The sequence below is a fragment of the Diabrotica virgifera genome, chromosome 2, assembly GCF_917563875.1.
Source record: "Diabrotica virgifera virgifera chromosome 2, PGI_DIABVI_V3a".
Taxonomy (NCBI): Eukaryota; Metazoa; Arthropoda; class Insecta; order Coleoptera; family Chrysomelidae; genus Diabrotica; species Diabrotica virgifera.
In genome coordinates this window covers 112,691,976-112,704,417 of record NC_065444.1, presented here as the reverse complement: position 1 = coordinate 112,704,417, position 12,442 = coordinate 112,691,976, and the positions used below count along the sequence as shown (strand labels likewise).

The window sequence follows — 12,442 nt, the reverse complement described above, 5'->3', positions numbered from 1 at the left end:
CACGGATAGTAAGAATAGCCAGGGACAAGTCATCGTTAGGCAGAAGAAGTATGGGGCGCCCAAGGAAAAGATGGAATGACAATTTAGGGACAGAATGAAAGGCACCGTTGAAGAAAAACAGGCAGTAAATAAGAATAAAAGAAAAAGAAGAAGAAGAAGAAGAAAAAGAAGATGAAGAAGAAGAAGTACAGCACATAAGCACAATGTGGAGCAGTGTCCTGTTAAAAAATCAAATTACGTTCAGTTCACAAGATACGAAGAAAGTGTGCCTGAAATTCACAACATAAATGCTGGGGTCCCGCAAGGCAGCGTCTTGGGACCAATTCTCTACACAATCTTTACAGCTGATTTCCCAACTGGAGAAGAATCTACAATCGCAATATTCGCAGATGACAATGCAATTCTGGTAAAAAACCCAGATCCCATACAGGCAGCTGAAATATTGCAAGAAAACATACATCTAGTTGAAATATGGGCTAAGAAATGGAAGATAAAGATCAACGAAGCAAAATCAGTTAACATAGTATTCACTAAATGTCACAAAGAAACACCGAATATCCTAATGCATAACAAGAATATTTCTAAAAATGATACTGTAAAATATCTCGGATTACACCTTGACAATGGGCTAACATGGAGAACACACATCTGGACCATAGGCATAACCAGGGGGTTTTGGGGGTTATAACCCCCCCCCCCCATTGGGATGTACTTTGAGCTCTATACTCTTAACACTATAGCCCTCAGAGACCTTCCAGTAGTTGTAACCCCCCCCCTTTCAGGTAGTTGTAACCCCCCTTAGGATCATCCTGGTTACGCCTATGATCTGGACGAAGAGGAAGAAATTAGGAATAAAATACAAAAAACACTACTGGTTACTCGGCCGAAAATCCACGTTATCTCTATCTAACAAAATATTAGTGTATAAAGCAATCATCCGGCCCATCTGGACATACGGGGAACTGTGGGGAACTGATTAAACTGTGGGGAACTGCATCAGACAGCAACCTAGCAATACTGGAGCGGTTTCAATCCAAGGTTCTTCGTGCTATCACAAATGCACCGTGGTTCATTCCAAATGCAGACATTTACAGGGACTTGAAGATCGAGACAGTGAAGCAGATGATCATCAAATGCAGTGATAAATATTTCAAAAGACTGGAAAAGCACCCCAACGAATTAGCAGTGAATTTATTGGACAACTCTACACAACTAAATAGACTGAAAATTAGAACTCCTCTTGACTTACCATTTAGAACATAAGTGTCTTAAAGTGTTATAAGGTTTTAAGTGAAAATAAGTGACTTAGTGTAGTTATTAGTAACAAACCTACTAGGAGTTGATAGTCATTGGACTAAAACTCCTCTGACATTCGTTCAACAAAAATGCTTAGTGTTACTTTTTTTTGTGATGTAACAGATTGTATCTAAAATCAAATTAAAAAAAACGTTCAATTCAACGCAGTGTTGATCATTTTCAATAATATCAGTCAGGGCACTGGGATCCAACCGCATAAATTAAAATCCGAATAGAACAAGCCCGAGGCTACCTTTGTAAAAAAGAGAAACGTCCTTTGCAGCCACGATCTAAGGGCTTGCCCATATGAGGGCGGTTTGCCAACGTCGACTGCACGCTTTACCTGTTTTACTTGATCTCACCCTAATGCCGCCTTTGAAGTTACCAAGGAGAACAGGGGGAAAACAGGTAAACCGCGCAGTCGACGTTGGCAAACTGCCCTCATATGGACAAGCCCTTAGTATTAAGCCGCGGCCTCATTGATAAAAAATTGTGACGAACCAGCTGTTCGTCGCAAATATTTGCGTGCTCGAAGTAAATTATGCTGATGTGAACGTGTTCGTCGCGCAAATCGGACGCAAGAATTTTCGAGGCACACAACACACACGCTCCATCGGTTGTCGGTTTTTGAGCAAAGATCGGATCTGTGTAGAACACCTGTGCACTCTACAAGAGTCTTTTCGGTTTTTTTGCGAATTCCTGTTCAAAAATGTCCCCTTTAAAAAATCAGAAGAGTGCCGGGAGAAATTTTTGGGGAGAAATTGTTTAAACAATTTTTTTAACAAATTCAAAAGACTACCTTTTTTGCTCCGGAAATTTTTTTTGGATTTTTTGAGTAATTTTAAAAAAAAATGTTTTAAATTTTAAATAAAAAATTTCATTTTTCATTATCAAAAGTTGACAGTTTTCGAGTTATACTCGTAAGAGATCGAGTGGACGCACATAATTAAGAGTTAAAAACGACGGTACTTATATATTGAAATAAGCCCCGATTACTAATCAGAATCTTGAAAATCAATGTTTAAACTTCAACTTAGGCTCTTGGGAACTGGCAACCTTAAAAATAGTAATTTACATATAATTTTTCAAGCCTAGATTCGCATTTTTAGGTTTTAAAATCGCATATAAAAATAATTTTCCAGAACAAAAAAGATGATCTTTTGTATTTGTTCAAAAAATTGTTTAAACAATTTCACCCGGCAACATATTATTATTATTATTATTACCCGGCAACAATAATTATTGTTTCTGTCCAAAAATTTCAACCGGCACCCTTCAGATTTGTTTAAATGGGACATTTTTGAACAGAAATCAGCAAAGCTCAAATCAGAAATTTTTTCATATCGTAGAGGATCCGATATAAGGTCGATTTGCACCGATCTGTTTAATAGATAAAAATTATTGGATATGTAATTTAGCATGTCAACAATTACATAAAACAAGGGTTGCCCCATCTAACCTTGTTCTAACTATAATTAATTAATAATTAAAAAATTACATTTTTTTATGAATTTAAAAAAAATTTGTTCGACCCGGGCAGATATTATTTCAGATTTTTTGGATCATTCTAAACAAAAAAAAGGTCTTTCGTAATTTTTCTCTAAAGTTGATCGTTTTCGAGTTATAAACAATTTAAAACTGAAAAAAGAACGAAATATGACAATTTTCAAGGCTCAAAAACACAAGTAAAAAATATAATTTTTGTAATCATCTAGTAAATAAATTCAAGTTCAAACCTTTTTCTATCAGGCCTAGATAATAATTTTAGTCATGTTATATTCTAAAACATATTTTTTTAATTGATAATGAGGAAGGTTTCTTAAGTATGTTCAATTTGCAATTTATATATAGTCCATTAAAATGTTACATTTAGGTTGCATTTCTTAGAGGAGTCAATTTTATTTTTTTAATGTGTAGAGGGGTTCAGTAGAAGATTAAGTTCAAGTTTTTGGGGTCGCCACCCTTGTCCCCCGGCCGCCATATTGGAAAAAGGGGTGCAAAGGGTTTTCGCGCTGTATCTTCTAAACTAGCAATCCTACAGAAAATTTAATTTTACATAAAATGCAGCAAATTAAATTTTCTACAATTTTATATCTATTACTTTTTATCGTCAAGTGACCAACAAAAAAGTTATAAATAAAAATATGAGAAAATTTTGTAAGAAGTTTCCTTTTGGAGGTTATAACTTTTTTTCCGTTTATTTCACAATAAAATAACATCATAGCGATTTTGTAGAGGATTTTTCAATGAACAATTTTCGCTATAAAGTTGTTTAATTTTATTTATTATCTAGGTTTTACAGCGCTCTAATCTTGACCAGATTCTCGAATTCTCATAGGAATACCATAAAAAAATACTTTTCTATCTATATACAGTGCGGTGGAATAAGTGTTGCCCCCCCTATTAACTTGTTTATTTTAAGAATATAAGCAAAACGCTCGGACAGGTCGATTTTTAAACTAACCATAGTATATTATGGCATCAACGTTTCGAACTTTACGCGATACCTCTTCAGGTGACAGGCGTAACTTTGATTTTTTTAAATGGGAAAGTACATCATGTGACACCTCATTTAAAAGCTCTTAAAATACTGATTTCAAAAATGTATAATACTTTAATCCTGTTTGAGAGCGTAGGCGCAAAATTTCGGTCGAACTCTTTTTAAACGCATTAATTTTTTTCGAATTCTGAGAAAACTAATAAGTATTTTTGAAAAATTTAAACGCAGAATCAAAGATTAGATTATTACCGAGGGCTGACAGTCCCTTAGAATAACAAAAAGTTTCTTTTGAATGATATATTTGAAATTAAAAATCACACTAAATTTTCTCTTTTTTTCACCACTGTGACTTATTAAAATAAACATTATAGAAGTTCTCAGGGACTTTGGACCATCGAGAATACTGTAATATTTCATTCAGCGTTTAAATTTTTCAAAAATAGTTATTAGTTTTTTCAGGATTCGAAAAAAATGATTGCATTTAGAAAGAATTCGACCGAAATTTTACGCCTACGCTCTCAAACAGGATTAAAGTATTATACATTTTTGAAATCAGTATTTTAAGAGCTCTTAAATGAGGTGTCACATGATGTACTTTCCCATTTAAAAAAAATCAAAGTTATGCCTGTCAGCTGAAGAGGGATCGCGTAAAGTTCGAAACGTTGATGCTATAATATACTATGGTTAGTTTAAAAATCGACCTGTCCGAGCGTTTTGCTTGTATTCTTAAAATAAACAAGTTAATAGGGGGGGAGGGCAACACTTATTCCACCGCACTGTATTAGTCGAGCGGCAGCAATCTTTATGCCGACCACGAAAATCAAATTTAGGTGAATGACCAATTTTGGTCTATTTTTATGTTTTCGAGGTCGCTGAATCCGAATATGAAGTTTATTTTTATCTAGATTTGGTGGAACATGTTCAAAAATCAAATTTTATACAAAAATGCCGAAAATCAATTTTGATGATTTTTCAAATTTACCTCGCTGTATCTTTGGTCGCTGTAAATATTTCCTTCTGAAAATTTTACTGTTTAATCTCTGAAGTACGTAGATAACAATGGAATTTGTCCTAAATATTTAAACACATTAAAAAAGGAGTTATTGTTAGTTTTTAAACATTTTGTCATCATATTTCGTTAGTTTCATGTTACTTAAAAAAGTTGAGTGACAAACTTTTTAGTTTATAATTTTAACCAACACAACAATAAAATATAATTCATGAAGAAGTTTTTTGGAAAATTTTAAGTCAAAATATACAACAGGAAAAAAGATATGTTACTTCATAAACAAGCGGCACACCCCAAAAAACGCTTATATCTCGAGATCCTGACCACGGTGTGGTGAATGGCTAATTTTGATCATACTTTATGATTTTGATAACAAAAATTCGTTTTTTGCTCTTCTTAAGAATTTTGCAATATGCGGTTGCGTCATTCTTCTTCTGAACCGGCGAATTTGTCCTCAAACAACTTCTTGGGCCGTTTCTATATATGCTTCGGGTTATAAGTTTTATAGTGGGGAGAAAGGTCAAAATCAGATTAATAATAGCATAGGAATGTTAAAATCATAATAAATTGTATGAATAAAAAATATATATATATATATATATATATATATATATATATATAGATAGAAAAGTAAGCCTAACTTTTGTTTTTATTATATCCCTATGAGCATTCGAGAATCTGGTCAAGTTTGGAGCGCTGTAACACCTATATAAATAAATAGAATTAAACAAATTTATAGTGGAAATTGTTCGCTGAAAAACCCTCTACAAAACTGCTTTAATGTTATTTTATTTTAAAATAAACTTAAAAAAAGTTATAACCTCCAAAAGGAATCTTGTTAAAATTTTTTTGCATATTTTTGTTTATATCTTTTTTGTTGGTCACTTGACGATAAAAAGTAATAAAAATAAAATTGTATAAAATTTAATTTGCTACATTTTATGTTTAATTAGATTTTCCGTAGGGTTGGTAGTTTACGAGATATAGCGCGAAACCCCTTTGCACACCATTTCCAATATGGCGGCCGGGGGACAAGGGTGGCGACCCCAAAAACTTGAACTTAAGCTTCTACTGATCCCCAATACACATTAAAGAAATAAAATTTACTCCTCTAACAAATGCAAGGTACGGCTTAAAAAATGTAACATTTTAATGGAGTAATAAATTTTGCAATTATTGTTTTTGTCTTTGGTTTTATATCATATTTACTGTATATTGACGATTCATCTAATTTTAGTAAATTGTAGTTGTTATTTGTTATTTGTTGTTGATATTATTTTTCTTTTGACTGTATGTAAGCTTTGTCCATAAAATTGTAAAAATTTTCAGTGACAATAAAGCATATTTCTATTCTATTCTATGGGGAGTCGGGCATTAACAACTAAAAAACAATGTTTCAGAATGAAGTAAGTCCAGAAGACTTATAAAGAGCTGGTAGAAAAGGTTTGAACTTGAAGTTAGGTACTTTGTAATTTTAAAAATGATATTTTATACTTATGTTTTTGAGCCTTAAAAATCGTCATCTTTCGTTCTTTTTTTAGTTTTAAATTGTTTATAACTGCAAAACGATCAACTTTAGAGAAAAATTACAAAAGACCTTTTTTGTTTAGAATGACCTAAAAAATCTGAAATGACATCTGCCCGGGTCGAATTTTTTTTTATTTCTAAAAAAAATGTAATTTTTTAATTATTAATTAATTATAGTAAGAACAAGATTAGATCGGACAACCCTTGTTTTTTGTAATGGACCGTGATAGTCGTGACGTCAAATCAATGTTGGCTACTCTGAAAAGGTTTCCAAACAAAGGATAAATTCACACGTGGTGTTTGTTTTCGTTTTTATAATTGGAATATATTGCTTGTAGGATGTTTAATTTTTACAAAATGGTAATGTGTTGAGTACCCGTGATTGTAATCTATGCCCATAGTATATTTCCCATTTACACAAATCACGTGTATAGACTATAGACGTCAAACTTTTTTGGAAACTTTGTTTGGAAACCTTTTTGACGTTTTGACGTCACACTGTCACGGTCCATTGTTAACATGCTAAATTACATATCCAATCATTTTCATCCATTAAATAGATCGGTGCAAATCGACCTTATATCGTATCTTAGACTAATACGGGAGTGGACTCACAACATGGACTAATACAGCAATGGAAAGGTCCGCGAACGAAAATGAAAAAATGCACATCATTTTCGTTAACGCTTTGCTTTGGCTTTAGTGCTTTAATATAAGGCATAATATATATTTTTCACGTTATGCTGGACTAATTGAAATTTAGAAACGTGTGTGTAGGTATACATATAAACTAAACCATAAACACTCAATGCCGGTTTTTCAAAGTGGACCGACCACTGGTAAATAAAAAAATAAAGATAATAAAGAAAGCTAAAAAACCGGTAATAATAGGATATTCTAGAAAATAATTAGACAAAATTATACTTAATGCGATTGTTTATGTTGTTCATATTTAGTTTAGACCAAAATTGCAGACAAAACATGCTTGTAGTATTAAAAACTTCTCACGACATAAACATAGAAATAGAAAACTTTGTTTTGAATAAAGCACCCAGGCCAACCAGTACTTTATTGTAGAAGCAAATATTTTAGAATACTATATTCTGCATTTTATTAAATTAAATCCATGATTGTATAGTTGCACAATATTGGTTTAATTTAGGTACCTAAAATTTTTCAAAATGTTCCAAGTAATTTCGCAAGCATTATCTTTATCGTATTGTAATCGTTCATCGTTCATGTACAGCATTAACAGTTTTTTAGATACCGTATTTGCTACATATCTTTTACAAAAAATGTATGATTTTAGACTATTCAAACTTTTCCGCAAGGTTATTCGTGTAATAATGTTAATGTTTACATAACAAAGGAAGTCTATCAGCACTTCATTCTGCAAATATTTTTACTTAAATGATATTTGATCTACCCAAACCCAATAATTAAAAAATTGCTACTTACCACGAAAAAAAAATTGAAAGTAAAAATTAGGTATTTTATAGTCCTTGAACCGCAACTGAGATTCATTTTGATATATTTTTTTAAATGTTAATAAACTGGTTTAGCAGTATCACTTTTACTTTCGTTTAAAAATCTACCTGATGTCCGCACTTGTCAACTTTTAAAACCATTAACTAATAATTCCTGCAATAAACGAAACAATAAGTGTACAGGTGACAGATAAAACTGATAAGAAAATGATAGTAATATTTAAACAAATACGTGGCTTAATCTTAATAGGTTTTATTTACCTGCGCTCACAACTTTAAATTTCGCTATCAACATGCTCTAAACGTCGACTGGAATCGATTCGGTAAAATTCCTTCCCGTGACTACTACCATTTAAACAATCGCGTGTAGTCCTTGCTGCATAATAAATACTTAGTTAATTAATTCGTAGTGTAGGCAACATTTAATACAGAAATGAAGTTAGTAAGTTGCCTAATAATCTATCTATCTAAACAAATTATTTTTAACAAATTATCAGCCAATAAAGTAACATGTTCTGAATGTACTGAAGCTATGTACTGAACGGTACTGAAGGTTCTTGTACCATTTTATGCAATTAACGATTTTAGTTGGGAATAAGCCACAATTTGTTTGCTTTACCAAACGACAAAAAAATAAAGTTTAACTAATTAAAGTTTTGAGTTTTGATAACGAAATATAGGATACTAAAAAAAGAAGAAATTAAATTTGAGGTTAAGTGTAAGACGTAAAATATGTCAAAACAGTTCTTAAAATGTTTTTAATATTTAAAACAGGAATCTTAATGAATTTTTAACTGTTTTTTTTTTAACAAAAAGACGTCACAAATATGAAAGACGTAAAAGCATTATTAAAAGAAGCCCGCGAGGCTATAAAAAACAAAAAATTTGATGTGGCACTCAAGTTATCCAAATCTATTTTAAGGGAAGATAAGACAAATTATATGGCATTAGTGTTCCTAGGATTAGCTTTACAAGAAGTGGGTCCAGTAGAGCAGGCTTGTAAAGCATTTCAAAAAGCTATAGAACATAATCCCACAAATCCTTTAGCTTGGAATGGATTGGTGATTTACTATGAAAAATCGGAATCTGATGAAGCTAAAAATAAACTAGTAGATGCATACCTTTCGGCACTCAAAGTTGAAACAAACACAAAGAAAATACTCGAATATTCTGAAAAGTTGTGTACATTTCAGAACAGTAACAATTTGGCTGACATAACTAATGCTGTTTTTAATTGTTCTACAAAATTGGAATCTGACTCTCCAAAAATGTTTAACATTTTGGCTAAATTTTATATGACTTTAAACGATACTCCAAGTGAGTTGCTAGCTGTCTTTGAGACATGTTTTTCTGAATTGCTCAAGTTAAGAGACTATAGAAGTGTTCAATATTTTTCTTCCTATATAAATTTACTATATCGACAACATAAATATGAAGAAGTATTTGAAATCGCAGAAGAAATGCAGGCATTTTTTGAAAATGATATTGTGTCTCTAGTTTGGTTATGTAAAGTATATAATCAGTTGTTTGTGGAGGAATCGAAATTAGTGGATAAATTTAACAATAAAATAAAAGAATATTTTCCTAAATTATTATTATTAGAACCAAAAAATGCAATAGGGTTGTTTACAAAAGGTATTCAACTCTTTTTAGATAGTAAGCTGATCGATTGTAAAGAAATTTTAAACGAAGTTTGTAATTTACGACCTGGACTCGTTCATGCTTGGGTTTTTTTAATGAAGATTTGTTCTAAATTAAATCATAACGATGACGCTATGCAAGCTTATTTATCTGCAACTAAACTACTAAAATCAACAAAATATACAAACAATATTTTAGGTAATATATTAACAGATTCACATTTAACAATATTGTCGAAGTCTAAAAACGAAAAGGACTGGACAGAAGCTGTAGAAATTTATAAGAATATGTTAGATGAAAAACTCAAGAGTGAAAATTTAGAAAATATAATATTAGCCTTTATTAACTTAAAAGATTATCCCACTGCTCAGCAACTACTTGACAATTTAGAAAGCCAAAATGAACTAAATGCAAGATTTTTAAAAGCAAAATTATGTAAAGCGCAAATGAAATTTGATGAAGCTTTAAGTATCTTAGAATCTGATACACCTGATATTACAGAGTGGTTTATGGAAATAGGCTTGATTTATTGGACACTTAAAGACTATAAAAAGTCACTCATACCCTTTCTAAAAGCTTCAAAATGTGATCCAAACAATTATATTTGTTTTTTGAGTTTAGGAAATTATTATCAAAAAATAGAAGATTTTGATAAAGCGAGAAGGTGTTACGAAAAAGCGTTCAATTTAAATAAAAGCTCCCAAGAATTAGTAGAAAAACTTAGCAAAATTTATACAATATTAAAGAAATGGGACTCTACTCAAAATTTGCTTGAAGCGATAACTGTTGGGCCCATCAACCAAAAAAATTGTTGGGCTTGGTTGCAACTAGGGTTGTGTTACTTAGAACAGGAAAACTATTCAAAAGCTATAGAAAAATTACAGTTTGTGGTGAGGGTAGAAAAAGAAAATACCAATTGTTGGCAGTGTTTAGCAGATGCCTACTTTGCTAGAGGATCGTATGTATCAGCTCTGAGATGTTATGAAAAATCCTTGGAATATACAGAAAATACTTTATATCCCTGTTTGCAGATAGCTAATATAAAGAAAACAATGGGTTTGTATGATGAAGCCTGCGCAGAATTTAAAGAAATACTTTTAAATAACCAGCAATGTTTGCCAGCGTTAAAGGGTTTATCAGAAACATATTTGTATCAAGCTAAAGATTGTTATAGAGATCAGCGTTTAGGAACAGTAAGAAACCATTTACAAGATGCACTAAACTATGTGACATTAGCTATAAAACAAAATAAGTCATTTTCTTGTTTATGGAAGATTCTAGCTGATGTTTGTGTTTTTATTACTAATTTGCCTGATAATTATTGTTATTTAAATGTAACCCAGGAACTTGTAGCAGGAAAAGATAAAATAGAAAGAGAGGATTTATTCCATCTAGCTACCACCTGTTACTGTAAGGCTATATCTTTAAATGAAAACAATTTATTGTGGCATGATCTATCATCCTGTTATTTAAAGCATGCTAAATGTACTGCAAATAAGACTGATAAAGAGATGCTTTTATCATATGCAATGACTGCAGCAAAACATTGTGCTACATCTAACCCCAAATATTGGCAACACTGGAATTTACTTGGTAATATTGCTATGGAGAAGACACCTCCGGATTATGCCCTAGCGCAACATTATTTTATTAAGGCTGTTACTGTTGAAAATAATAATCCAGTCTCTTGGGGAAATTTGGGGATTTTATATTTTATTGTGGGAGATATTAAATTGGCAAATAAAGCATTTGCACAAGGCCAAAGGTCAGATCCAAATTATGTTAATAATTGGATAGGACAAGCATTAATAGCAGAATCTATGGGAGTTGAAGAGGCTATGGATCTTTTTAGGTATGTGTTTTATCATTATTATTATTATTATTATGTAGTATTTTTAATATACTTAACACTTTTAAGAAAAAGTCATAACACTCAAATTGAATAACAGAAATTGTATGTAGGGGAGAGTGGGGTAGATTTGGACAATATTTTTTATTGTGGAATATTTCCATGGGACTGGTAATGCACAAATCAATAGTTGTATCTGTTGCTTTTGAATATTTTTGGACAAATACTTTGAATAACGTAGACAAACATACAAAAACCCATTTTGGGGGGAAAATGGGGCAAATTTGTACAACTATGGGGCACATTTGGACAATTCAGATAAACATTTGTTTAAGCCTTATAAACAAAAAATTACTTAATACACAAAATACTTACGAACAATATTTATTGGTTACATCATGAACATATTTGACAAAGAAGTTATTTAATATTATAAGGAAAAAATGAGGTGTTGAATTTTATGTAAGACACTTAACAATGTTCCCTGTACAACCCACAAAATGAACAACAACTGTTTTCTTTATTGCAAATTTTACCAACACGAAGTTGCCTGCAAGAACCTCCTCATCATCTAAAAGGTCATTTATTTTTATTTCCTCTTGATCACTGTGCAGATCTACATTAGAATCTGAATTGCAATCAGACATTGTAGCGCTTATGTCCAGGAACTAGAGTAAGATAATTTTTTCTTTGGTCTTTTTTGGGCTTCTTTTTTGCAGGTTTTAATTTTTTATCATTGTTAAGTTTTCTTTATAAGATTTATATGTTTATTATTCCTTTCCTTCTCTTCAGTTTCTACTCTATTCTTTTCTAGTGTACCAGTATAATATATGCATGACTTTACTTTTTTTTCTACCACTCCTGTTCTCCTTTGGTTGCAATGTATAACTTCATTGATGCAAAAAGCGAAAATTGACCATTTTTTGACCTTAATTTTTTAACAACTTGTTCAAAAAATCGACTGCAGGAAACATATAGATAGGTTCATGTTATAGAGATCCATATTACTCAAATCAACTGTCATTTGACTGGACAGTGTCACGAGAAAAATCTTAAGGCAGGTTCTCACTTGTCAGTTTCGCTGACGCAGTCTGAGTGATTCATTAATAATGAAAAATAAAAAGCGACATTTG

The 12,442-nt window shown here is 31.6% G+C and overlaps 2 protein-coding genes across 5 annotated transcripts in view; one reads left to right on the top strand and one right to left on the bottom strand.

Moving 5' to 3' along the window:
* Nucleotides 1-8,225, bottom strand: part of LOC126880185 (CD63 antigen-like) — a 218,769-nt gene extending 210,544 nt beyond the window's left edge. For all 4 annotated transcript variants that reach the window (XM_050643960.1, XM_050643961.1, XM_050643962.1 and 1 more), the window contains exons 1-2: nt 8,081-8,225; nt 7,791-7,973 (exon numbers count right to left, since the gene is read on the bottom strand). In XM_050643960.1, the coding sequence (XP_050499917.1) occupies nt 7,791-7,856 (66 nt within the window). In that variant the 5' untranslated portion in view covers nt 7,857-7,973; nt 8,081-8,225. The remainder of the gene's footprint in view (nt 1-7,790; nt 7,974-8,080) is intronic.
* A 148-nt stretch (nt 8,226-8,373) lies between these two features.
* LOC126880179 (tetratricopeptide repeat protein 37) overlaps nt 8,374-12,442 on the top strand; it is a 30,697-nt gene continuing 26,628 nt past the window's right edge. The window contains exon 1 of the mRNA XM_050643946.1: nt 8,374-11,312. Within this exon, the coding sequence (XP_050499903.1) occupies nt 8,647-11,312 (2,666 nt within the window). The 5' untranslated portion in view covers nt 8,374-8,646. The remainder of the gene's footprint in view (nt 11,313-12,442) is intronic.